This window comes from Ochotona curzoniae, unplaced genomic scaffold (genome assembly GCF_017591425.1).
Source record: "Ochotona curzoniae isolate NIBS_2020 unplaced genomic scaffold, NIBS_Ocur_1.0 contig_3498, whole genome shotgun sequence".
Lineage (NCBI taxonomy): Eukaryota > Metazoa > Chordata > Mammalia > Lagomorpha > Ochotonidae > Ochotona > Ochotona curzoniae.
The window spans coordinates 43789925-43817777 of record NW_024465885.1 but is presented as its reverse complement, the minus strand read 5'-3'; the positions used below and the strand labels follow the sequence as shown (position 1 = coordinate 43817777).

The 27853-nt window shown below is 48.3% G+C and overlaps 1 protein-coding gene across 2 annotated transcripts; it reads right to left on the bottom strand.

Moving 5' to 3' along the window:
* On the bottom strand, positions 1–27503 carry IL10RB (interleukin 10 receptor subunit beta). Of its 2 annotated transcripts, none has more exons than XM_040980749.1 (7): positions 27165–27503; positions 25070–25193; positions 20249–20406; positions 17771–17937; positions 15237–15384; positions 10173–10330; positions 1–816 (listed from the first exon to the last, which is right to left on the bottom strand). In XM_040980749.1, the coding sequence occupies exons 1-7, from the start codon at positions 27211–27213 to the stop codon at positions 478–480; spliced, it is 1143 nt and encodes a 380-aa protein (XP_040836683.1). In that variant the 5' UTR covers positions 27214–27503; the 3' UTR covers positions 1–477. The 2 variants fall into 2 exon arrangements, with proteins under 2 accessions (XP_040836683.1, XP_040836682.1); XM_040980748.1 differs by having other exon boundaries at positions 15237–15390; positions 27165–27497.
* Positions 27504–27853: the final 350 nt, after the last annotated feature.

The window sequence follows — 27853 nt, the reverse complement described above, 5'->3', positions numbered from 1 at the left end:
TTCCAAATAAAATTAATTCTTAAAGAAAAAAATAAATAAAGGACCCCAAACCCAGCACAGCACCCAACCAGAGGCGGGATATCAATGAGGTGAAACCCAGAGACTTGCTTTGTGGTTAACAGTGACCTGAGCGTGGCATCATTGCATCCAGACTAAATGCGGAATGTGTAACTTCAACAGAGCACCCTCAGCATACAAAACACACTTTGGTAGAAATGTAAATCCTGTCCTCTTCTGAGGACCCAGGAAGTTGGTGCCCGCCCAGTGTCCTGCAACCACTTCTGGGCAGAGGTTGTGGATTCTTGCTGTCCGTTTTTCCCAGGGCTCAGAGCATGTCCATCCTTGCTCACAGAAGGGAGTGATCTACACAACAGAAAGGCGGTTCGTATGGAGTGCCTCGCAGGGGCTGGTAGCACACCTTTGGAGTTCGGCCTGTTGAGAACCGGCCAGAGCCTCGGGAAAGGAGTCATTTTGTGGTCAGCTGTTAAAACCCAGCTCTGTGGCTGTGGGGACAGGTCCATCCACTGGTCGTTCCAGTTTTGGGGTTGGCGCTGCAGCTCCTGCTCCATCTGTGTCCCTCTGACTGTCCTGCCGGCAGTCTGGGAGAGGTGGGGAGTGAGGATCTTCCACCTCCTGTGGCACTAGCTCCGGGAGTTCCTGCACCAACAGCGTCCTAACACCGCAGCTGTTGTTGGGATGCTGCCTGCTGCCTTCCAGGTCTTCTGTGATGACACTGAGCTTGTCAAAAACTTCACTCTCGTCAGCCAGTGGGAAGGAGAAGATCAGACGTGTGCTATGATGTGGGTGGCCTAGAAACTGGGAAAGATCCAGAAGAAACAGTTGATTATCAGTCTCCCCACTTCTTCCAAATTTACAAGGGGTTTTATACAGCACTCCCAGATGGAAAATGCAGTTTTCTTAAACAGCACCAATGGGGCTTGGTGCAATAGATTAACTGACTAATCCTACCCCTCACAAGCATTGAGATCCCATAAGGACTCTGGGTTGTGTCCTGGCTGCTCCACTTCCCATCCAGCTCCCTGCTTGTGGCCTGGGAAAGCAGTTGAGGATGGCTCAAAGCCTTGGGACCCTGCACCCATAAGGGAGACCCAGAAGGAGCCCCTGATTCCTGGCTTTTGATCGGCTCAGCTTTGGGTGTTGTGGCCAATTGTGGAGTGAACCAGTGGGTGGAAATCTTTCTGTCTCTTGATAAATCTGCCTTTCCAATAAAAATAAATAAATCTTAAAAAGAAAAAAAGCAACAGTATGATAGTATAATAATCTTCCAAAAAAGCAAACCTATATCTATCAGGGTGGACACTGAGCCTGGGCCTGAGCTTGAACCGTGGGGTTCCACGCCTGATTCTAGCTTCCTGCTAATGCACACCCTTGGAGAGCAGGTGATAGCTATAGTCACTGTGCTCTTGGCATTCCAATAGGAGACCTGGATTGATTTCTCAGCTCCTGGCTTCAGCCCTGGCCCAATCCTAGCTGATGCACGCATTTGGGGAGTGGACCAGTGGATGGGAGCCCTTTTTCTCACTCTCTCTGTTTACCAAATAAATAAAAATATGGTGGTTGGTGCCTGGGCATAGTAAGTTAAACCTCTACACAGCACCCCATTTGGGTACAGTTCAAGTCCTGGCTGCTCCACCGCCAATCCAGCTCCCAGCTAATGTGTCTGGGAAAGCAGCAGAGGATGACTCAAGTCCTTGGACCCCTGCATTCACATGAGAGAACTGGAGGAAGCTCCAGGATCCTGACCTCAGCCCTAATCATTGCACCCACTTGGAAGTGAACCAGTGAATAAAAGATCTCTCTGTTTCTCTCCATAAATCTTCCTTTTAAATAAAAAAAAAATATATATATATAAAATATGAAGTATCTATAAAAAAAAAGTTTGAAAGAAAAACTGAATTATTTGCTGTGGCTTAAGGGTTTATGTAGTCGAGGCTTGGTCCCACGTGTGATGGGACCTTTAAGAGGAGGAGCCCAGAGAGAGGTCGGGTCGTTGGAGTCACTGCCCGTGGAGGAATGTAGGTCGTTTTCCTGGTGAGTTTTCTTTTCTTTTTTTTTTTTTTTTTTATTGTTGCTTACATTGTATTATGTAGTACAGTTTTATAGGCGCTGGGGATTCCCCCCACCCCTCCCATACCCCTCCCCCCATGGTGGATTCCTCCACCTTGTTGCATAACCATAGTTCAAGTTCAGTTGAGATTCATTGCTTGCAAACACATGCCTAGCATAAAGTTCAGCGTCTTACTGTCCAGATAAGTTCAGTGGCCTCTTGGGGAGACCTTCTATGGTCTGAAGATAGGTCTAACAGAGTAAAGATCCGGTCAGTTAAAAGCCCCAACAAGGCCTCAGTATCAATATACAACATTATGGAATTAATTGACATAGTATTGGGTAAACAATATGTTAAAAATAATGCAAGTTCCCTTCTTCGAAACATCTGGGTTGAGACAGTATCAATGACAGGTTCAAAAAATAACAAACAACCAAACAATAAATTACAGGTTAAATCAAGGCAAACATGTGGTATCTAATCTTTTGGGATTCGCTCATTTCCCTTAGCATTATAGTTTCCAGTTGTGCCCATTTAGCCACAAAGAACTGCATTTTGTTTTTTTTAATAGCTGAGTAGTATTCCATGGAGTAGATGAACCAAAGCTTTCTTATCCAATCTTCTGCTGATGGGCATTTCGGTTGCTTCCATGTTTTTGCAATTACTGATTGTGCTGCAACGAACATAGGGATGCATGTTGGTTTGTCGTAAAACAGGTGTTTTGGATATATTCCTAGGAGTGCTATTGCTGGGTCATATGGTATGCAGATTTTGAGTTGTTTGAGTGTTCTCCAGACTGATTTCCATAAAGGCTGTACCAATTTGCAGCTCCACCAGCAGTGGAGTATGGTTCCCTTTTCCCCGCATCCTCGCCAGCAAGCGTCGTTGGTGTTCTTGTTTATGTGGGCCAATCTTACTGGTGTTAGGTGGTACCTCATCGATGTTTTAATTTGGATTTCCCTTATTGTTAGGGAGCTGGAACATTTTTTCATATGTTTGTTTGCCATTTGGACTTGTTCCTTTGTGAAATGTTTGCCCATTTCCCGTGCCCATTTCTTGAGTGGTTTGTTTGTTTTGGTTTTTTGGTTGTTTTGAAGTTCTTTGTATATCCTGGAAATTAGCCCCCTATCGCCTATATCGTGTGCAAAGATCTTCTCCCACTCTGTGGGTTGCTTTTTTACTTTGTTGATTGTTTCCCTTGCTGTACAGAAGCTTCTTAGTTTGATGAGGTCCCATTTGTTTATTCTGTTCTCAACTGCTATTGCTTTTGGTGTCCTTCTTAGAAAGTTGGGACCTACTCCTAGGTCTTGCAGGGTATTTCCTACATTTTCTTGCAAGAGTTTGAAGGTTTCTGGATGTAGGTTTAGGTCTTTTATCCATGTAGATTGGATCTTAGTGTATGGTGATAGATGTGGGTCTATTTTTTTGTTTCTACAGGCTATCAGCCAGTTGTCCCAACAACATTTACTAAAGAGGCCTTTCTACTTGCTTGAGCTGTCATTGGTCGTTTTGTCAAAGATTAATTGGCTGTATTTGTGTGGGTTCCCTTTTGGTGCTTCTATTCTATTCCATTGATCTTCCTTTCTGTCTTTGTGCCAGTACCAGGCTGTTTTGATAACCACTGCTCTAGAGTATGTCCAGAGGTCCGGGATTGTGATTCCCCCTGCTAACTTCTTATTTTTCAGGATGGTTCTAGCTATTCGTGGTTTTTTGTGTTTCCAGATGAACTTTTGAATCATTGTATCCAGTTCCGTGAAGAATGTTTTGGGCAATTTGATTGGAATTGCGTTGAAAATGTATATTGCTTGTGGTAGTATAGACATTTTAATGATATTGATTTTGCCTATCCAGGAGCACGGGATGTTATTCCATCTTTTGAGGTTTTGTTCAATTTCCTTTTTAAATAGTTTGTAGTTTTCTTCGAATAGGTCTCCTATGCTTTTGGTTAGATTTATTCCCAAATACTTCATACTTCTCTCTGCTATTTTGAATGCTATCCTGTTGGTTAGATCTTCTTCCATCTTGGTGTTATTTGCGTACACTATGGCTGTTGATTTTCGTTCGTTAATTTTGTACCCCGCCACTCTGCCAAACTCTCGTATAAGTTCTAGCAGTTTCTGTATTGAGTCTCCTGGTTTTTCTATGTATAGGATTATGTCATCTGCATATAGTGAAAGCTTGACTTCTTCGTTTCCTATACGTATGCCTTTGATTTCTTTTTCTTGTCTTATGGCCTCTGCAAGTACCTCTAGGACTATGTTGAATAGCAGTGGTGATAGCGGGCACCCTTGTCTTGTTCCAGATCTCAGTGGGAAGGGTTCTAGCTTTTCTCCATTCAGTATGATACTGGCGTTGGGTTTTTCATAAATTGCTTTGATTATGTTGTGGATTTTCCCATCTATGCCTACTTTGGCTAGAGTTTTTAGCACGAAGAGGTGTTGGATTTTGTCGAAAGCTTTTTCTGCATCTATTGAAACTATTATGTGGTTCTTGTTTTGCAGTTTTTGGATATGGTTTATAACATTTTCCTGGTGAGTTTTCCTGGGGCTCTGGAGAGTTCTGGAGGCAGAGAGGAGGAGCCTGGCCCCTCGCTGCCTGCTCTGGGTGCCTAAGTTGATGTTATCTCCCAGGATGTGATGCAGCCCTCACCGGCACCCACACCATGCGTGTGGTCTTGTACCCTCCCCATCTGGGGGATTAGCAAATCTCTTTTCCTTATAAGCCAACCAGCCTTAGGTGTTTTGTGATAGTAATGTAAAATAGATTCATCCACCACCCCACCCAACAATTCTGCTCCTGGGTATATAGGTAATTGGAAAGGAGGTGTTTATACCTGTCTCTGTAGCAGCATTACTAGCAATAGCTGAAAGGTGGAAGGCACTCAAATGTCCAGCGACAGAGCATTGGACACCAACATGTGGTTTCTAAACAGAAGAGGATGAGGATGGTATTCAGCCTTTGAGAAAAGGATGTTCTGGTGCACGCCACATTGTGCCTGGTCCTTGCAGCCTTTATATACTAAGCAAAAGGAGCCAGTCCCAGGAGCACATGTGCCATGACTGACAGTAAGTCTCACATGTATCTCTCTATGATAAAAAGAGCTATGCTCATAAATCTCCAACTCCTTTTCTAGGGGATCACAGCGAGGGATATTTCTTTGCATGATCAGGATGCGTCGTGTGGCCCATGGTCTGGATGTCATTCCCATTGTGAAGCAGGGCTATTGCCAGTCCTGGGAAATGCCTCTTCGAATAATGGGGATTTCCAACTGTCCCCAGGCTGTGTTTAGGAGCCTCCCATGGTAGTCCCCTGCATCCTCCATGACATGCCCTGTTCAATGCAGTAGCCAAGGGCTGGCTGCAGACTATGTGAAATGTACCAACATGTGCTAGAAGTGTGTGATTGCATAACCATCTTTTGAAAACTGTGAAAAAAAAGAATGTAAGATATCTTAATAACAATAATACTAAATAGTGGTTACACATTGAAATGGTTTGTTATGCAAAATAACAAAATGCATAATTAATGCTAAGGCTTCTATGAGACACTGGGGCCTCAGCATGCCTCACTCGCCACTCTGTGTCTTGACGTTTGTAGCTAGGGTTACTGGAAGACAGGGGCCAGGGCCCCATCATCCTGTGTCTCCAGTGCTTGGGAAGGAATCTGGGAATCTGGAATCTGATCTGCTTCCTTGTAGATCCACCAGTGGATCTCCTTCTTTGAGACTGGATGGGGAGACATCCTTTAAAACTTAGGCCTTTTTATGTCCTGCCCTCTGAATAAAACCCTTCGGGGACGATCTTTAATCAGTTTCGGTCTGTTTCCCTCTCAGGTCATTTTCATGCTCATGTGACTCAATGGAAGTGGAGAGCAGCTAACCTAGTTAGCAGGCTTTCCATCCAGGTCTGGAGCAGGGCAAGCTAGACTCTGTCCAGCTTCCTGCTAGACACTGGAGAAAACTGGAGGGTGTTGGGAAGGAGGGTGTCTCCGCAAACCTCAGCAGCTATGGATTCTGAGAACAGGCCCCCAACTATCCCTAATATTGCTGGGAGAAGGAGGGAGGACGGGAGGGCCAAGGAACAGGCATGAAATCTTACAACAGATCTTGGTTGGATATGGATAGAAACCAATGGCTGAATCACCAGATCAGTGTTGGCTAGACTTCCTAATTGGATTTCAACTCTGGAGTCTTTCTCTCCAGCCAGCCTCCCTCAATCCTAAACACTCTGCGGGCTTGTGGGTAGTGGATGTCTGCCCGTGAGGAGCCCAGCAGCAGGATCTGGTGACAAAGAAGCTGAGATGCTCTGGAGTGGCGTGTCCTGAAGCCTTCTTTACTCTCATTCCTCAGCTCTTCTACTGGCTCCCACTTCCCAAGTGTGGCAGGGGTCCCTTGGCTCAGGTAGTGATGGTTCAACCTACCAGGCTCCTAGGCTACACTTATCCCAGGTTTGATTTGAATCCTTGTCTGCCCCACTAGTCACACACACACACACACACACAGAATTATTTAGCTTTCTCTTGGTTCTCAGTTAATAATGCACATTTTGCCCAGGGCAGAAAGCCCCATCCTTCTTTGCCCAGCAGTGACCCTGGTTACTCTAAGCTGACAGGGAATTCTTTGTTCATTCTAGAAGATTCTCTGTTGGGTTTGCTATGCTGCAGTCTCACTGGCACTCTTTCTAGAAGGTTCCAGCCCCTTCTGAAACATCTCTCTTGGGGTATGTACATGCTTAGATCCTTTTGGAGGAGGTGGTATTTATTCTCCACCTTCAAGAAATACTGACAGCTAGACAGGCTCTCATTGGAGTCCCTTTCTGGGAAACACCCTTGACAGATGACAGGTGCCCTGCCCAAAGGGATGTGTTCTTCCAGGATGGTACAAAGGCTGGATGTCAGCAACATCAATGCGCTCACCAAGTAGAGTGCAGGAAGTGGTGACATGCCTGCACAGGTGTGGAATCTGCAAAGATTCTGAGACCTGACCTTCTGGGTGATGTGGGTGGGCGTTGGTCCCATGGGGTAGGGCATGCTGAGACAGCCCCACCAAGAAGGAGCTCTGATGTGCGCAGCAAGACACCCTCATGCCAGCCTATCAGAATGGTTGCACTATAAGGCCATGGTGAGCTGAGAGAAGGCATGGAACAGACAGAAATCTTTTCCCAAATCAGCCCCGCCTCGTTTGTTCCACAATGGGTGATGTCATCCTCCTAATCACAGTGCTTTCATTCCCACCATGAATAATCAACCTATTTTACAGGGTTCTTACAGGAACTTGATGCACCAGGAGCCACCACCAGGACTGTCACAAAATGACCCACTTCAGCAGGAAGGAGCCAGAAAGAACCTGGTGCCACATCCCCCTATGTATACACACAGGATGGATAGAGCAAGGACATGCACCTTAGAGCTACTTTTGTCCCTTGCCTAAGTTACTGAAGTCAGATCCAATCCCCTGAGGGACCTCCCAGCCCCTGTACTCATCCTCAAACCAGCTCCATCTTGCCTCAGCCATTTAGCTTGCAAAATGTTAGCATCAACCAGCTCAGCCCTGCCTAGCATCCTCCCACTCATGACCCTTGGCTGCCCAAGCCATGTAAGACCTGGCTAGTGTGGGGGTTGGGCTCTCTGCCATGTGTTCACCCTTGTGTGTATGCCAGGAGTAAGCCACTTCTTGGGCTTATATCCTGAATACATCATGGAGTCACATCTTGCTCCTCTTTGTCCTGCTCCTCTGTCCTTACCCATGGCAACATAGGAGACCCAGCAGCTGCTTGATGTGTCTATAGGGGAAAGAATTCTCTGTCAACCTCAAGAATTGAGTCCCAAGGTAGATAGTAGAACTCTGGGTCAGGCCACGCCAGCTGCAGCACACAGTCATGACCTCATCCTTTGTCACAGCTGATGGAGAGCAATGGGGACCTGGGAGTAGCCGTGGGACACTTAGGTGACCATGCTGCCCCAAAGTGACCATTTTGACCAGTGTGACTGAGAGGGCTCAGGGTTCAATCATGAAGTGGGTTGAGAGGCTTCACACCTGATTCAGCTGATAGCAGGAACCAGACTTATGGCACTTGGAAGGATCTGCCTGGCAATCATGTGCTCAGCGCTGGACTGCACCACCCTCCTTAAGCCTTGAAGCCAAAGGTTACTGTTCCAAAGAAGCCTAGGTAACCATCCTCATTTTGTTACTAAAATCCCTGCCCTTGAGGGTGGTACAATAGCTCAGCTGGTTAACCCTCTGATTGCAAGTGCTGGCATCCCACATGGGTGTTAGTTTATGTCTTGGCTACTCCACTCCACTTCTGATCCAGCTTCCTACTTGTGGCTTTGGGAAAACAGTAGAAGATGGTCCAAGTCCTTGGGACCCTGCACCCATATGGCAGTTCTGGCAGAAGCTCCTAGCTTCTGGCTTTGGATTGGCTCAGGTCTGGCCATTGTGGACATTGGGGAGTGAACAGCAGATGGAAGATCTTTCCTTCTCTGTCTCTCCTTCTCTCCAGAAATCTGCCTCTCCAATAAAGATAAATGAGTTTTTTTTAAAAAAAGTTTAAAAGCCAAGGGAAAACACTCTCTCTTTCTCCCCTGACATGCCTATGGCCACTGTGGCACACATACCCCGGATGTCAAATTCCCTACTCACTCCTAGACTGTCTCTTGTTAGCAAATCTTTCTGCGCTATTTAGGTTGATGGCATCATGAAGCCCGATGGGCCCTAAGTTGGGGTCAGGGTACACTTGTCAGGCTCCCTTACATTTCATCTCTGTGGTGCCATCATCTCTGCTTCTGCCCACACTATAACCAGCCAGGGGTCATGGGGACCAGTCTTGGGATGTTGTTTGCAGTGAGCCAAAAGTGGCCTTCTGCTGCCCTCTGACACACCATGCAGACAGTGCTTTGGGCCATGCCTCGGAAATCCCCTGCTATGAACATCAGAGTGGCCCCCAGGCAGGTTAGCCTATGAATCATAGGTGTCAGTTAGTGGCTAACCTGATGGCCAGGGGCCTAGTGGGAACAGGTTCCCCAACTAAGACATCTGGGAAAGAGGCCTGTGGTGGGGTCATGCACAGTAACTTCCACAGGTAGCATGTGCCACAGAGCACGTGGCACAAGGGGCTCATGTACACAGCAGCCATGGTGCCAGGTATGGGGACTCCATGTGGGCTCAAGGATAGGTAGGGGATCCCCCTCACCAAGGCCAATGTAGCTGATACTGCAGTTGTGGCTGCCACACATTCAAGCTGTCTGCAACAGGAGCAATGCTGAGCCCCTGGGTGCAATTGTTCCCAAGAAGGTGAAAGCCACAGCCTCTTGGCTTCCTGGAAGGGCCAGCAGTATATCTGGACTGTAGTCACTGCTCATTTCAGGAATGATATGGGCCTGTGTAGGCCCCCCCCCCAGGGACTCCCAGAGAGATTGTGCCACTGGTACACAGTACAACTTTGAATGATGACTCCTCAAAACTTCCAACCCGTGATAGCTAAGGCTGTGATTTGATTTGGGGACAGGGTCATTACAAATGTCTTTTGTTAAAGCTACAATGGCATCTTGGTGTAGTAGGTAAGCCTCTGACTGTCGTCAGCCCATATGGACATTGGTTTGAATCCCAGCTGCTCCACTTCCCATCCAGCTCCCTGCTTATGGCCTGAGAAAGCAGTTGAGGATAGCCTAAGTCCTTGGGACCTTGCACCCACATGGGAGACCTGGATTAAGTTTCTGGCTCCTGGCTTTCGACTGGCCCAGCTCCAGTCATTGCAGCTGTCTGGAGAGTAAATCAGTGGATGGAAGATCTCTTTCTCTATGTAATTCTGTCTTTCAAGTAAAAAAGACATTAAATCTTAAAAACAAGAAATAAGAACAAAAAACTAGAATGAAGTCACAGTGGAGGAGCAGAAGAGAGTGGTGCCTGGGATCCTTATAAAGCCGGGGGGGGGAATGTGACACAGACACACATGGAAGGCCACGTGAAGAAGGGGGCAGAATGGGAATGGTGTCACTGCTAGCAAATCCACCTGTGATCCTCAGCGATCAGCACAAGGTGGGGACCAGACCAGGAGCAAAGCCATCCCCGCACCTTCAGGGGGAACAAGGCCTTGCGCACATCTACCTCCTTCAGGTGCTGTGGCAGGGCATTCCGAGGGGAGAAGATGTGTTTGGTCTTCTTGTAGATACACCACAGTGCAGCAAAGCAGGCCAGCAGGGCAAGGAAGACCACGAAGACCGAGGCGATGAGGATGACAGCTACCATCCATGAGGGCCTAGTGTCTGGCGGGAACAACAGGTTATGTCAGTCACATCCTTGCCACATCTGGGGCCCAGGGCACTGTGATCTCAAGACCATCCCATGGTGAATGCTGCACACTGTCCATATGCTCATCTTAGGGGCTTCTCGGGCCAGAGTGACTGGGAGAGAACTCAGAGGTTGTCACTGAGTATCATCCCTTTCCTGGCATTGCTGAAAAGGGACAGAAAAAGGAGTAAGAAGCAAAGAGGTTGGGACGCAGCAGGTGGAACTGCTGTCCTCACTGCTGACATTCTATAGGAGCACTGGTTCGAGTCTTGGCTGCTCCACTTCTGATCCAGCTCCCTGCTAATATGCCTGGGAAAGCAGCAGAGGATGGCCCAAGTGCTTGGGCCCTTGTACCCACATGGAGACCTGGATAGAATTCCCAGCTCAGCCATCTGAGGAATAAACCAATGGATGGAAGCTCTCTCTCTCTTCCCCTCTCTAGTTCTACTGTTCAGATAAAGAAATAAGTCTTAAGAAAATAACAATAGCAAGCAAGAGTTGACACACTTTGCTTACTTTAAGGGTAGTGATGAGCTTCCTTATTTTGGAAAAAGCTCTTGCACCTTGAAGCAGCAAGTGGGACCCCCTTTGCTGACACCTCGTGACGCCCAAGCACGCAGCAGAGCATTTGCTAGTGAGGACCACCACAGCTTCCAGCAGGAATGACCCTGCCGAACTCCATGACGAGGGCAGCCTTGGGTTTAACAAGGTTCCAGCCTGGCTTTTGGCTGGAGCTGTCCCAGGGATGACCCAGCCGGGAGAAATTCCATGTTGCCCCAGGGAGGTTCTCTTTCTGAGAATGTCTGTTACTGAGAGCTTCACTCCTGAATCATCCCTCCGCTTTTCCAGACATGCAGCTGACCCTTCCACAAAGTCGTGGGAAATCAGAATGGTCTCTTGATTGTACTGGCCATGAACTCACTGGAGCCCCAGTCTCCCATGAGACTGCCCACCACACAGCCATGTCTCCTTCCCCAGGACCACATGGCCATTCCTTTAGAACCATCGGGAAGTGCAGCTTCTTTGGGGATGGGGTAGAGGCCTGGCTTTGGCAAACCTGTAAAGGCAATGGCACTGACCGGCCCTCCTGCCTGACTTCTATAATTTCTTCTCTGCCTTTAACATACTCAGCTGCTTCTGGGTAAATCTAATTCCAATCTTTCCCATACCACATCTGTGACTGAACAAAATCCATTCTTACTGCTTTAACTAATATTCCATTTTTTAATCTCTGCTGGCATCTGGGATGTCGCCTGGGTCACCTGTGCTCCCAGCTCCCTTCAATCTAGCACCAGGCCCCTGCCCCGGCAACCTTGGACACCTGACCTCGCTCCTCCCAAGCTGAGCCAACAAGCACCACCCTCATGAGCACAGTCTGTGCACTGTGTGTTGGGAGGAGAGGGACCAATTCATTTTTGCCTTAAATATTCATTTATTTAGATAAAAGGCAGAGGTACAGAGAGAGAGAGAGAGGCAGAGACCAGAACATAGAAAGAGATATTCCATTGGCTGGTATACTCCCCCAATTGGCTGCAATGGCTGGGATTGGGCCAGGCCAAAACCAGGAGCTCCCTCTGGGTCTCCCACATGGTGGCAGGGGTCCAAGCACTTGGCCCATCTTCTACTGCTTTCCTGAGTACATTAGCAGGGAGCTGGATCAGAAGAGAAGCAACCAGGACTCATATAAGCATCCCTATGGGATGTTGGCATTACAGCTGGCAGCTACACCCACTGTGCCATAACACTGGCCCTGAGAGCAGGCCCTCTGAAGGATTCTTTGTGGCGAAATGCCAGTTGCACTTGCCCAAGGCATATCGAGAACCCTGAAGCCTGGGTCCTGGAGCCACACCCACTGCCGTCACTTGCTGGCATCCTTCAGCACCTGTCTCGGTGTGTGATCCATAGTGGATGCTCCTTAGACATCCCTGGGCAGATGCAGCAGCTGTACAGAGGGAAGCTGGCAGGACTGGCTGTATCTTCTGTCTGCTTCCTTCTCTCCCTTATCTGCATGTGTTTCCTTTCTCTGAGATAATCGACCTCAACTTTTTCTACAACATATCCTTCAGTGAGTTGAGAACGACACTCACTCCAGGTTCCCACCAATGTCTCCCTGTCCTAGGGATGGTTCTTTCTCCCTCATGCACTGAACAAGTCCTTTCTTGGTGCATGCGCTAAGTGAGCTGGCTGGTGTGGCCCCCCCAGGCTATGCCCTCGTCGAAAATATGGGATCCACCTAGTCCCTGACACCCCAGCTTCTGAGGAAGTTAGGAGTTACTACTCATTCATCCACCTGCCTTTTCTATTTCAGTGGTTCTGTGATTTGGCATGTGTCAGAATCACCCACAAAGCTCTCTGGGACCTCAGCATCACAGATAAGATGGTGACTAGATTAGGGTGATCAAGACTCAGGAATGTCTTTCAAGGCTGAATGGGAAGAATTTAGATGAATCTGGTGAGTAATAGCTCTCCAACTTGTATGAGCACACCTGACCCTACTGCCAGTCAACCACAGGGACACGGTGCCTCAGTTTACCTCTGACATCAATCTGTATGTAGTCAGTTATAAAAATGTCACCTGGGCACTGACTGCTCTGTGTTGCTTTGTTCCCGTCCTTTGCAAGCTGAGTGCCCTAAGGAAGTTACTTGACCTCTCTGAACCTTCTCTTCCTGTGGATGCAAAGGGAGAAGGGCCTTAGAATGTTCTCATAGAAAACTTGTGAGATTTCAACGAGACTAATGTGCTTTTGAGAAGTGCTAGAATTGGCATTGGACAAAAGCAGGTTTTTAATGGACTGCTTTTCCCTTTTGCGAAAGCCTTGTACTCAGTTAACGGCTGGTCATTGACATTTATAAGCTAGCTGACATACTTTCTTTGGTGATGTAATCACAGGTCTCATGCAGTTTTAGGTCACAGGCAAGCTGCTACATATTCCCCCTTCCATGGTCTAAGCTTGCTGAGCCAGCTGCTGTCATGTGATAAAAAAAAAATAAAGTCCGCTTGCTGTCCACCACACCAAGGCCACTACTGTACTCACTGACCATGAAACTGCAATGTTCCTGTGTTCACTACCCACCCTCTCTCCTCTCCCTGTCTTCCCTCTATCTCTTTCAAGAAGCACCTGCTTATGGGGCCAGCTCTCTGGCATAGTGGGTTAAGACACCACCTGTAATGCCTGCATTCCATATGGGTGCTGGTTCAAGTCCTGGCTGCTCTGTTTCTGATTCAGCTCCCTGCTAATAGCCTGAGAAAGCAGTGAAGGATGGTCTCTGCACCCATGTGGAGACCCACACAAAGCTCCTGGTTCCTGGCCTCTGACCTAGCCATTGCAGCAATGTGGGGAGTAAAGCAGCAGATGAAGATCTTAGTCTCTCTCTCTCTCCATAATTATTTCAAGTAAATAAATAAATCCTAAAACAAAATGAGCAGGGGCTGGTACCATGGCATAGGAGGTTAAGCCTCTGCCTATAGTGCTGGTATCCCATACAAGCATTGGCTCACATCCTGGATTCTTCACTTCTAATCCACCTCCCTGCTTATCGCCTGGGAAAGCAACAGAGGCCGGCTTAAGAGCTTGGGTCCCTGCACCCATGTGGGAGACCCAGATGAAGCTCCTGGTTCCTGGTTTCAACCTGGCCCAGCCCAGCCACTGCAGTCATGTGGGGAGTGAACCAGTTGATAGAAGACATCTCTCTGACTCTCCCTCTTTATCTGTAACTCTTTCAATTAATTATAGAAACAAATATTAAAAACAAAACCAAAACAAAAAACACCAACATGAGAGTCCTGGATACTGTGGGTTCCCTGCACGGGGGGAGGGGCTGGAGGCTAGGGGTGCCTCTGAAACAAGAGGCAATGACTGAGGGAAAGGGTGAGGCTTCCAGATTCTTCTTTCCCATCCTGTGCCTGCAGGGCTGGTGCTGTGCAGCCTGGGAAGGACAGAGGTGTAGACAGGGGGCGGGGTACACCCCAAGCCCTGATAAGGACAAGTTCTGCAAAGGTGGGAGAGCTCAGCTCACCTGAGCTCCCCTCTACCCCTTAGGTATGAGACTGAAAGAGCTGACTCAGAAGGGAACGGCCCTTCCCAGCAGAACGCTGAGCAACCAGGCCTGGAAGGCTGGGAGTAGGAGTGCAGAGCTTGCTTTTTTAAAGATCTTGAAAAACAGAGAGAGAAAGAGAGAGAGAGAGAATTTTCTAAAACTTCTCTTTAGAAATTGATTTCCCAGCTGGGTGCAACAGCCAGGGCTGGGTCAGGCCCTGCACGATGGATAGCTAGTGGCTAAAGTCCTTGCCTCCCGCACACTGGGATCCCATATAGATGCCCATTCTAGTCCTGGCAGCCCTGCTTCCCATCTAGCTCTCAGCTTGTGGCCTGGGAAAGTAGTTGAAGATGACCCAAAGGCTTGGGACCTGTACCCATTTGGGAGACCTGGAAGGGGTTCCAGGCTCCTGGCTTTGGATTGGCTCAACTCCAGCTGTTGAGGCCGCTTGGGGAGTGAATCAGTGGACAGAAAATCTTCCTCTCTGTCTTTCCTTTTCTCCATATATCTGAATGCCCAATCAAAATAAATTATGAAAAAAAAAAAAAGAAAGGAGGGGTCAGAAATTTAGGTCATCATCCACTGCTTTCCCAGGCACGTTGGCCGGCAGCTGAATCAAACAGAATAGCAGGCACTCCAACATAGGAGTTGGTGGTGGTGGTTTTAGCTGTGGTGCCACAGCATCATCCTCAGGTGCAGGTTTCTGAACTGGGTGGAGGGGGAGCTGAATGTTCCAGCATGTACAAAGCCGTCCGGCCCTAATGCCTGCAGGCTGGGCACCCACAAAGTCAAGGGCAGTGCTCAGGGAAGGCAGTGTGACAGGCTGGGCACTGCCAGACTCACCGTCCTTGCTTGTCTGCTTGCACACTGGCTCACTCCATTCTCCCGTCCTGTTGCGATCAGAGACGGACCCTCGCACTTGAACACAGTACGTGGTCCAGGGCTCCAGGCTCTTGAGGACCCAGAAGTCATACTGCCGGGTGACCGGGACCTTTTCCTGGGGACGGAAGTAGGAGCATGCTCAGTGAAAGGAGCGTCTTCTCCCTCTGTCAGCCACTCCCACCAGTCCTGACCTCTGCTTGTGACTTGGAATAGGAGGCAGCTCCCCCTCAGCTCTTAGCGTGGCGCTGGGCCCCTGTCTAAGGGCTGTGATGCCGACAGAAAGCGTCTTGTTTCCTAAATCCTCCATCTTAAATGACACACACACCACCTGGCTTCCTTTCTGAAAAGTGGGAATCCATCTCAGTGGCTTGAGCAGTGTCTGATGAGCACCCCTGGGATGAAGGTGTTGTGACCCTGCAGTTTTTGCGAATGTAAGCTTATTTGGAACTGGGGTCTTCACGAGGCCTGTTGGGGCGGGTCCCTGATCCAGTATGACTGGTGTCCTTACATGCAGTCACACACAGAGGGGCAGGCCATTGGGAGACCAAAGTGGGGGCCAAGGTGATGCTGCTATAAGTCAAGAGGGCACAGACTCGGCAATGAGCAGGTGCTGCAGGGAAGGCCTGGAACCGACCCCTCCTTGAACCTTGGTGCTGAACTGTTAACTCCAGGACTGTCTGCCGCCTGAGCCTCTTCAGCAGCAGTAGCCTGCTACTGCCCCCAAGCTGGTGACATAGTTGGCATGTGCAAGAAGATGACTGGGGCTGACGTCACCTTCCTCATGGCTTAATCTGCACCCAAGATATCACTTAGTGACGCAATTCTGAATCTGAGAAACCGACCTGGTTTCTGGCAACAGAAAGGGAATTAAAACGGAGCAAAAGGGCACGGTGAGGGCTGTCTGCATTCCTTCCCTGGAGAAGCTTACACTGCAGGCAAAGACTGGATGGCATTCACTCTACACCACTCTGCACTCTACTCTCCTCCTAAATAAATTAGAAACGAAACTACACACCCTTAACTCTCACTTCCAGAAGCCCAACGCCTCTAATGGCTTACAATGCAATTCCGTTTCTTTTTCACAGACAACGCTCAGAGGCAAGCCAGTAAGGAGGCATACATCTACAAGGTGACTTCCGAGAGTTCCCTGGGGGGGAATGCTTGCATTCCAGAGGCAGTCATGTGACTTGCGAATGGTGACACTGCTGGCCTGTCCCATGTCAGCCCTGAGGTGTGAAGCCTGAGCATCAGAGAGCAGCCGGTTGGGGGGAGGGAGGCTGAGTCATGGGCGAGCTCCAGATAGGAGGCTACATTCACAACCGGGTCGCATCCCCCCTTACACAGGAGGGTGTGCGAGGCACTGTGTCCAGTGGCAGGAAGGAATCCTTCACCAAGGGATCTGGTCTTGGTGTGGTTGCCAGGACTTAGCAGAGACACCTGCTTCAGATGAGCCTGGGTACTTGATTAGCAAACACTTCCTAGGGTGTTATCAGCAAAACTGAGTGTTCCGCGAAGAAGGTAGATTTCCTGTCACTGTGGTCTGAGTCTATGCCTCCTGCTACCACTGTTGAAACTTAGCACTCAAGAGACAGTGTGAAGAGATGGGGCCTTAGGCAGTCTGCAGAGGGAGAGCTGCAGCACTGGGGACTAGCTCTCTGATAAAAGGGGCTTGAGAGCTGTTCCTTCTATTTGCCTTTGGCCTTGTGCCACATAAGAGACAACATGGCCCTGCCTGGGAAGCAGGCATTGAGGAACCTGGCTGGCACTTGACCTTGGCCTTCCCAGCCTTCTCAACCATGAGAAGTGAACTTCTGCTGTCAATTTCCTTGAATATGGTCTTTTTTTTTTTAAGATTGGAATTTTTCTTGGAGTTACCATGCATGTATCTATAAATAAAATTGTATTCATTCCTAAAATAAACATAGGTGATCCCTTTCTCCCAGACTCTTGAAAATGAAAAAATAAATTGACATTGATCGGGCAGATAACATATCTGCAACTTAGCTCATCTAACATTTTCTGGAAGTCAGTTCCAGACCATGAATGGCATTCAGTTCAAAGCACTTAGACGGAGACTAGAACAGGACTAGGAAGACTGCAAACAGCACCAGTCCAAGGGTGGGGCTTCCCTGGCTGTGCCCCTGAGTAGCCTGCTATAGTCATGGGTCTACTGGGTTGATGCCACCAGACAGTTGTAGTTAGCTAAGTCAGCAGACTCAAGCTCCCCTGCTAACTACTGACTCAGCTTCACCCTCTGCCACTTCCTGACACTCTCAAGGAGCCGACTTGACTGTGATCGTCTCCCTCCATGCTCTTCGGCAGAGGTCATCCCTCAGCCTGGAAAGCTGCTGCTTTCAGAGGACTAGCCCTTGGAGCTTCTTGAATATTGCAAGGCACTGCCTAGACGGCCTTCTGGTTTCCTCTCTCCTTCACCAAGGTTTCAGACAAACAGGGCAGAGTCTTCATCTGGAATGCCTACAACCACCCACGCTTACCTTCTTATCGGTACCATTTTTCCAATATTGCACTTCATAGGCCCATAAGTTATAAATATTCTTCATGGTCCATGTTTCAGGTTCATTCTCAATTTTGGGGGCCAAGAAACGCAAATGTAAAGAATCGGTAATTACTTCCACTTGGATGCCAGGAGGTCCAATGATGGCTAGGCATAAGAAACAACAAAATCATCATCAAAAATCACACTTCAAAAACTTGATCAGAATTAATTCTTCACAACTGTGCAGAGCCAGGAGTCTATCAGGTGCATTGCACTCTGTTACATGGTGGCTATGACAGATTGGTGTGCCAAGGAGCACAGCTGGCTTTTATTGGAAAAAAGTGCTAACTTTTTTTATTATTGTTAATGAAGCTTAGCTCATTTATATTTATGGTAATTCTTTGATACATATGGAATCATTCCAACTCCATTACTTTATTTGTTTTAACAGATAACTTTCAACATTTTTTAAATATGCTTATGTTTGGCCTCTTATCCTCTTTTCTTTTTCTGGTTTTTCTGGCTTGAATTTTCTTCCCATTGCTGGGTTGGAAGCTACAGTTTAACAGCTATGCTTACATGTTTTTTTCCACATTTAAAAATATTTAATTTGTTTTGTGATACAGTTCCATAGGCTGCTCTTAAATGTTTAACATACATAATTAAGTGGATTTTTGCCAACATGCCTTTCACTTGGCAATCATGTGGCTGACCCCTTCATTTTATGTGGGTCTCTGTTGAAATGCCACCTCCTCAAAGAGATCAAATTTTATTCCCCCATAGCAAAAAGCAGTTCCTGTCTCTGCCCTGCTAACTTGCTTTAGTTTTCCTGAGAGCCACGATCTCCACTTGCCACACAACATGTGTACGTGTATCACAGATCTTCCCATCAGAACACATGCTCTTGTTTATAGGTGTTGCTTTAACACTGAGAAAGCACCTGGCACACAGGAAGTGCTCGGCACTGTCTGAGGTGTGGAATCCTGCATTTCTCTCTGGCTCTGTGACTTTTTGAGGGTCTGCCCCCACACATTCCATTCCGTTGGCCTGAAAACCAGACATGAGAACTCTGTTAGATATGTTCCCAAAGTACAAATGGGTACTATATGACATCTTGAAGCACCTTTGTCACTGAATCACAGAACTTTCTATGTGACTATTCAACATAGGTTGACGGTTGTTAGGAGTGAGGATACAGGATCCTGTGTGTGCTTTGTCCTGTCCCTCGTTATCTGCACAACCTCACAACAAGCTGTGTACCTTCAAAGGGGGCTTCCATAGAATGGGACTAAAATGGGATTTGGGATCAATCAGGACCTGGGAAGCAGTTACAGGAGCAGAAACCGGGATAGTCATCCCTCATACCTGGGAGTGATTCTAAGATGTTCACTCCTGCAGAAAAACACAGTAGGATGTACGTATCTCCCATGTACATTCTGCATACAAATTGCCTATAACATCTCACACAGTAAGTGCTGCATAAATAGCTGTTGCACGGTAAAAACAATCTATACACATTCAGATACAATTTTGTTTTCCAGGCCTTTCCAATCCACAGCCAGCGGGGACCAGGGGTGTGAAACCTGCGCTGTTTGACGACCACTGTTAAGCTCTATTTCTTTATGTGCTCATTTTTTCTTTACTTTTATAACAGTACTTTTATAAGTTTTAAAATTATCTTTAGAAAAGAAAACTTTGATAATTTCTGTCTCCACAGCAAAATTTCTGTCCAGGCTTGGGAAAGAATTGAGAAAGGAAAGAAGGCGTCCCTAGCCTTACCCTAGTTACAAAGGAGGATGGAATTGTTGAGGACAAAGGGGTCAGAGCAGGGGATGGGAACAGAGACCCTTCCCCCACCTAGAGGCAACTCTTTGGAGGGGTTTCTCTCTACCCACTCCGGGGGGCTGTACCTGAGTCCTGTTAATCAGGTTCTCAGAATCTCTGGTTCTCCTTACTTCCCAAGTTGCTGGATGGTAGTTCAAAGAGTTTTCAAATAAACAGGCTCACCTACTGACCTCTGACCTTTCCAATCTGACCTGGGGACATTCTTTGTTTACCAACCAGTGTGATCCAACCATCAGCTGCATCCCACCTTCAACATGACTTGATTCATATCTGCCATGAGATCTTTCTGTTTCCACACCTGCCTATATTCTACTGCCTCTTATTTCCTATTCCACTAAGTCACAAGTTCAAATTAATTTCCTTTCAGAAAATCCACAAGCTCAATCTTGTTCTCAAGAACAGCACTGGCTCCAACTCATTTACTCCCTGATGACCCTGAAAAGTTAGCCATTTATTTATTATGTTCCTTTGATGGGTTTCTTCAAGGCTACAGACCTCTGGACAACATATTCCCAAGCTCATTGCACAAGGCTATTGTTCGTTTTGTAAGCACTCAAAGTATTCTAGCTGGTGGACTAACCAACCAAGGGTAAGAGGAGGACATTACAACACAAAGAACCAAATGGCTTACTGTCTTCCACAGGGCAGAAGTCGCGGTACACCCAATCTGATTGCTCATTTTCAAATTCAGCTCTGACTCTCAAAGTGTGGTCGCCGTACTTGGAGAGACTTGAGAAATTGCATTCCGTCAATGCCGTCTTCTGGCACATGCCTTGGAACTTCATGTAACTTCATGACCAGGAAGACAAAAGCACAAGAATTCTAACTACAGTGTCTCTGAGGCCTCCTGTTACCAAAGATTCACAGAGGATACGAGTGGAAACTGAACTGTATTCTTGGCGGCCAGTTCTGATCAGCATGATGAATACTTTTTGTATAGTATTTTCCACACCGTGCTCCGTGGGACCTTAGTGATGCCTGAGATTACATGAGACATGCTATAGCCCAGTTTGCGCGTGCCCCCAGAGGTTCCCTTGCTGGAAGCCTTGTCCCCCAGTGTGCTGTTTTTAAGATTTAGTTGTTTTTATTGGAAAAGTCGTTTACAGAGAGAAGAAGGAAAGATCTTCGATCCGTTGGTTTACTTCCCAAATTGTGTACTAACCAGAGCTGAGTCAACCCGAAGCCAGGAGCTTTTTTGATCTCCAGGTTCGTACAGGGTATCAAGGCTTCGGGCCATCCTCTGCTGCTTCTCCAAGCCACAGACAGGGAGCTGGATAAGTAGTGGAGCAGCTGGGACATGAACTGACACCCACACAGGATGCCGGTACTTGTAGGCAGAGGAATAGCCAATTGAGATATCACACTGGCCTTCTGGTGGAACCTTTTAAAAGAGGTGAGGCCTGGTCATGGAAGTATCACTTGGGAAGGGAATGAGTTAGCTCTCAAGAACGTAAGCTGTAATGGGTGAGGCCATGCCAAGTGCTTGGTCCCTTCCATCAGTTTCCTTTCCGCTGCTTCGCTGTGTTGGAATGCAGCCCAGGAGCTGGTCTGAGGATAATGGTGCCATGCTGCTGGGACCCTCCAACCACCAGAATCTTGGGCCAAATAATTGCTTGCTATAGTACTCAGCCTGGGATGTTACATCACAACCACAGCCAGACTGTGACGGGCATTCTTCAGAAGGCAGATAGGCACAACGGGGATGACCCTGTTTCACAATTGACTCTTTTTGGTAAATCTACCACATACATTCTACCCACACATCACTCTCCAAGGCTGCCCAGCACCCCATCATTCGGAACACCGAAGGGCCATTTCATTCAGGGAGCTTTCTCACACGGGGGAGCTTCTTTCCTTAAATGATTGTGTTAATGCATCCAAAGTTGTACAATCCCTTCTGTTTAGCTACCTTGTTTAGTTTTTATTTCACTTACAAATATTTTCCTCCCCATGGAATAGGAAACATGGCCTATTCACTATATTTATAGCTAATTGAAGGAGGGAGCATGTATATGCTAAAATGACCAACAGCCCCTCCGAAGCAAGGGCTGCCTTGTTCTGTCCCCCCGCCCCATCCTACTGTAACTGTTGCACACATACAACACAGAAATCTACAGAACCATGCAGTGTCGTCAGATCATTCGAGGTCAAATCTCTCAGGGACAGCCTTTGCGCTTGTCTGATTTTCCACACCACCTACCTTAGTGGGTCTGTCTTTTTGCAGTAGAAACCTCAGACCCACATGAGGCCTCTTAGTGAACAACTACCTCCTGCCTCTATACCTTTAGGAAATTACTGACACCTTGTATCAAAAGAAGAATGGCTGGGGCTGGTGCTGAGGCATTGTAGGTGAAGTTGCCGCCTGCAGTGCTAGCATTTCATATGGATGCTGCGTCAAGTCTAGGCTGTTCCATATTTTTCTTTTTTTTAAAGATTGATTTATGTTTTTATTTGAAATGCAGATTTACAGAGAGAAGGAAAAATACAGAGAAGGTCATCTAACTTCTGGTTCACTCCCCAAATGGTCACTACAGCCAGAGCTGAGCCGATCTGAAGCCAGGAGCCAGGAGCTTCTTCTGGGTCTCCCATAAGACTGCAGGGGTCTAAGGACTTGAGCCATCCTCTGTTGCTTTCCGGGCCGTAACCAAGGAGCTGGATTGTAAGTGGTGCTGCTCCACTTCAATTCCAGCTCCCTGCTAACACTCCCGGGAAAGCAGCAGAGGATGGCAGTTGTGATGTCACTGTAGCCATTTAGAGAGTGAACCAGCACATAGGATGTTTTCTCTCTCTCTCTCTGTAACCCTGGCTCTCAAGGAAATAAATATATTAAAGACAAAAAGGAATCGCTGAACCCAAGCACCTGTGTGATTGTAGGAAAGAAGGAAGGTCCAGAACAACCCAGAAGAAGCTACAGGGAGAGAGAGCTCGGGAAGCAAGGTAATGTTCCACAACGAAGTCTCTATGGCTTTCCGGAGTGCAGAAAACAGAGCTGAAAGGACAAAGGCAGTGTTGCAAAATGCATTTCAAGTGGGGAAAGAAGTATGGGAGGATCTTTCTTCTATTCTTGCAACAGACAAAACCAGGCTCCAGACTGCAGAAGCCATGGGAGGGCTCCGTCAGCGTTCCTACACTTGATAACTGCTGTGTAAGCACAATAGCCTTGTTCTTGCGAAACACTTACTGCTGCAGTAAGGGGCAAAGGGCATGACGAGAGAGAGGAAATACAAAAAGCCGGTGAATCTGCGTGTAGGTCACATGTTCTTTCACATAACACTTCAAATTTTGAACTGTTGTGACCATTTGCAATTCAGAAACTGACAAGTTAAAAAGCAATACCGGGCCCGGAGTGATAGCCTAGTGGCTAAATCCTTGCCTTACATGCGCCGGGATTCTGTATGAGTACCGTTCGGTATCCTGGCTGCTCCACTTCCCATCCAGCTCCCAGCTTGTGGCCTGGGAAAGCAACAAAGAATAGCCCAAAGCCTTGGGACCCTGCACCTTCATGAGACCCAGAAGAAGCTCCTGGCTGCCAGCTTCGGATAGGCTCAGCTTTGGCCGTGGTGGCCACTTGGGAAGTGAACCAGTGGATGGAAGACCTTTCTCTAGCTCCTCTCGATCTCTCTGTATATATGCCTTTTCAATTAAAAAAAAAAAGAAACAAACAAACAAACAAACAAAAAGAAAAAGCAATCCCAACACACTTGATGCATGATATGTCGGCTTTTCATTTCTCCCACTGGGCCAGCTGAGACCTTGTGGGATCCATGGCATTTGTGCTCCAGCTGCCTCCTGCCCTGCAGAAGGGCTGGTTGGTCTTCATTGTTGTGGCTGGGGGTGGGGAGGGCAGGCTGCGGCGGGAGGGTGGCGGCAGGGACTGCCTGCCTGGAACGTGGGGAAGCCCTGGTGAGATGACTGTTCCAAGGACAGTCACCCTTCCTTGGGAAGCGCTGCTGGAGAAGCTGCCTCCCTTTCACTTTTGGATGTGGCCACTGGGAGACTGAGCATCCCCGCCCCCACCGCAGCCATGTGCTGTTCTGATCCACCAGAGGGGTGGGGGACATGGTAGTAGGGGCTTCCTGATGGCTTAGTATACCTTAGTACACAGGCTCCCCAGGCACACAATGCGTACACTGTCAGCTTCTAGCACTGCCACTCTAAGAGAGATGACAGCAACATCATCTTTCTCTTAACACACACACACACACACACACACACACACACACACACAACTAGAGGACTTCAGAAATCGCAAGGAGGAAAAGGAACTGAAAGGTAAGTTTGGGACAGCACTTGAAAGCCTCTTGGGTCATGTGCATCCTTTGTGGAGAGCCCGGGGAATCCCACCCTGCTCCCAATTCCAGCTTTGTGCTAACACACACCCCGGGAGGCAGCAGACCGTGATGCCAGTGGTTGGGTCGCTGCTACCCAGACGCGTAAAAACCTAGACTGACCCCCAGGCTGCTTGGTTTTGGCCTGGCCCCTTTCCAAGTTGGTGGCTTTGGCCAGGCCCAGCCCTGGCTGTAGTGGACATGTGGAGACTGACCTATCAGATGGAAAATTTCTTTTTTGTCTTTCAAATAAATTAAATAATTGTTTAAAAAACAAAAAACTTAGGATCAGTATGATGGCTCAACTGGCTAATCCTCATCTTGCAAGCGTCGGGATCCCACACAGGTGCCAGTTCATGTCCTGGCTGCTCTGTTTTTTGTCCAGCTCTCTGTTTGTGGCACAGAATAGGCCAGAGTCTTGGGACCCTGCAACCACATAGAAGACCTGAAGAAGCTCCTGGGTTCCAATCAACTCAGCTCTGTCAATTTTGGCCATTTAAGGAGTGAGCCAGTGATGGAAGATTTTTCTCTTTTGTCTCTCCATCTCTGTGTAAATCTGCCTGATAATAAATAAACAAACAAATAAATAAATAGCTAAAAACTCAGTTTTAAAAAGATAATTCTGTTAAAGTTTAAAATTGTTTTGAAACCCAGGGGTTTTTTTTTTTTTCATTGCACATTTTTTAATGAACTTTTCAAAGAAACAGATTCTGATTTTTTGGCACCAAAATAAATTTGTCTTTCAGTTCGATTTTCCACACACTTTTCAAAGTTTTCCAGGACATCAATTATGACAAAAGATCTCTGGCTGCCTCTGTGGCTGACCACACACACACACACACACACACACACACAGTAACATGTTTATCCACCATCAGCCCTGGGAAAGTCAGACCATCAGCCATTCCAGCAAGCCAATGTCAGCAGAAGCTGACCCCAAGAATTCCCTGGACAGAAAGAAAAAGACCAGGAGGAAGGCTCCCCAGGGGGTCATGGCCATGGTCACACAGACAACAACAGTCAGCTTCCTTCCACCACCCCCTACCTCTGGCACCCCACCGGTGGGATGTACCCCAGGGCTCCCATCCTCTGGCTTCCTCCCACCAACATGGGTCCAGACCCACCTCTGGTACTCAGCTGTGAAGGTCAGATTTCCTTTGGGAAAAGCAGGTGAATCCCATTGTAGAATGTTCTTGAAATTAACTGAATTGATTCTGACATTTTCAGGAGGTGGCACCATGCTAAGTGCTGTAAACACAGAGCGACATAACAGACAACGTTTTCCTCTGAAAGGCTGCCCATAAAAATGACCATATCTAACACTCGGGTCTCTGAAATGGCTCTGGGTCTTCCAGCACCATGTGGGAAAGGAGAGAGAAATTAGCTGTGCCCACCTTATTTGAAGAACCAAGTCAAAAAACTCCTGGGAGGGCAGATGTGAAGCACGGAAGGATGACAGGGACCTGGATTTGGGTGCTAAGAGGCAAGGGGGTAGATGGGCTAGGATTATTATTATTCTATTTCATTTACTTTTATTGGAAAGTCTGATATAGAGAGAGGAGGAAAGACAGAAAGGAATATTTTCTGTCCACTGATTCATTCCCCAGGCAGCCATCATGGCCGGAACTGTGCCAATCTGAAGTCAGGAACCGAGAGCCTCTTCTGGGTCTCCCACATGGGTGCAGGGTCCCAAGGCTTTGGGCCGTCCTCGACTGCTTTCCCAGGCCACAAACAGGGAGGTGGATGGGCAGTGAGGTCACTGGGATTAGAACCGGTGCCCATATGGCGTGTGAAAGGTGAGGAGGACTTTAGCCACTATGCTGGGCTCAATTTTTGTTTTTTTAAAGATTTATTTATTAAATTGAAAGTTACAGAGAGAGGAGAGACAGAGAAAGACCTTCCACCAGCTGTTTCACTCCCCAGATGGCTACAATGACCAGGACATGGCCACCCTGAAGCAAGGAGCCAGGAGCTTCTTCCAGGTCTCCCACATGGGTGCAGGGGACCTAAGCATCTGGACCATCCTCCACTGCTTTCCCAGGAACATTGGCAGGGAGCTAGAAAGGAAGTGGAGTAGCCTGTGCTCGAACCAGTGTCCCTATGGGATGCTGGTGTTATAGACAACGGCCTAACCTGATATGCCACAATACCAGCCCCAAAGTCAGATAGCTTTTTGGGTATGTTTCCTGAGAGATGGCTTCTAGACTGCTCAGTAACATCTGTTGTGCAGAGGTTACAGCCCATGTGCACAACTGGCTTCAGCTCCTGATGCTTTGACTGGGCTGGGATCGTAAACCAAGAGTTCCCTTAGAGTGGCACCAGACTGGAGAGGCGAGAGTGATTCAAACTGAGAAATCAGCACACAGATGAATGCAACTTGGAGGGCCCACAGTGGTGTGCGAGGGACAGAAATTGTGTTTTTTAAATTGTCCTAGAAACTTCTAACATGTGGTCAGCTACCAATTGTTACCCAATTGTTGCTAACAGATACCAACCCAGGAGTCCGGGCCTCCATGGAGTGGTGAATTCATGCCAGGATCCTGCAGGAACCCCCAAAGGAGAGCGTGAGTGGAACAGGTTAAGAAGGCAGGTACAGACTTGGCTACACAGAGTAGAAGTGGTGGTCCGTAGCCCTCCAAGCAGCAGGAAAATCCAACAGTGCGGTGTGCACAGGGCCTGGGGGGCAGGAGGGACATGGCGTGGCTAAAGCCACAGGTCGGAAAAATTAGACTTGGAGGTTGTGGCGCGGAGAACTGAGTAAGATTCCAGGGTGCTAAGGATACGCATGGAGCATGCGGCAGTGGCTGGGGAAGACTTGTGTCCCCGGTGGTTTGTGGAGCCCGTGGAACGCGCTGGGAGGGAGTCGGGTGCCACCACAACGCACGGTGGGCTTCAGGGGGTTCTGATGACAGCCACCATGGGATGCCGTGGGTCTTTCAGGAGATGGCCTTTGGGGACCGCCCACCGACCGCGCTGCGGGGCAGAGGGGATAAAGGCACCTAGAGGCTCCCAGTGTGCAGGTGCAGACCGCGCCCGTGCGGGGGACAGAGGCGGGGCTTGCTCCGCGCGGCGACGTCGACGGTGCCGCCATACTCGGGCACTCCAGTGGTGCGACGCGGGTCGCCCGGCGCGTGCAGCCAAGCTCAGCTGGTGGGATGGCGCGCACGCGTCGGAGGACGGGTCTGGGCCCCGCGCCCCTCCCCACCCCCGACCGCTCACCTGACACCAGGAAGCAACTGCTCAGCCAGCTCCCTAGGCTCGGCGACATGGCCGCGCCACGGCGGCCCTGGCAGCGCGCGGCTCAAGTCCCCAGCCGCCGCGCCCTATTCCGGGAACCGGGTGGGGCGGGGCGGTCAGGCTCCGCCCCCAGCCTGGTCCACCTGCACCACCCCCAAAGGTCAGTGGCACGGGCATGGCTGGAGGAGCCAGGGAAGAAAGGTATAGGCGAGTAAATTCGCGGGAAAATGGATAGAAAAGTTAAGTTTGTTGTAAAAATTTCAAAATCCACACACACAGACATCTGCAAAAACTTCATGTTAAATACATATTTTTTTAAAAGTTATGCATTGCATTCAACACTATGTTGCATCAAAATAAACTTGTGTTTTAATTTCATTTTCTGGGAAGTTTTAATTTTGAAAGAGGGAGAGTGTTTGTTCCTATTTGCTGGTTAATTTCCCAAGTGCCCAGAAAGTGCCTGGGCTAAGCCAGGAGCCTGGAACCAATCCTGCCATGCGCAGGGGCAGGTGGCTGAGGCCCGGCCACAGGCTTGCCCTAGGGGACCTTCAGCAGGAAGTCAGGACCCGGAGCAGAGCTGGGCTTCGAAGCCAGGGACTCTGACTTGGAATGCCATGCCAAAGCCTCGGCCCTGGAACTTCTCAAACTACACACACACACACACACACACA

Excerpts from the sequence above, each read along its gene's own strand:
- IL10RB (XM_040980748.1), bottom strand. The coding sequence starts at position 27,213 with ATGTCGCCGAGCCTAGGGAGCTGGCTGAGCAGTTGCTTCCTGGTGTCA. Across the intron at positions 25,194-27,164 it reads CAGTTGCTTCCTGGTGTCAG|CACTTAGCATGGTGCCACCT; the intron begins GTGAGCGGTCGG and ends CTGTGTTTACAG. Across the intron at positions 817-10,172 it reads TGCCACAGCACCTGAAGGAG|TTTCTAGGCCACCCACATCA; the intron begins GTAGATGTGCGC and ends GATCTTTCCCAG.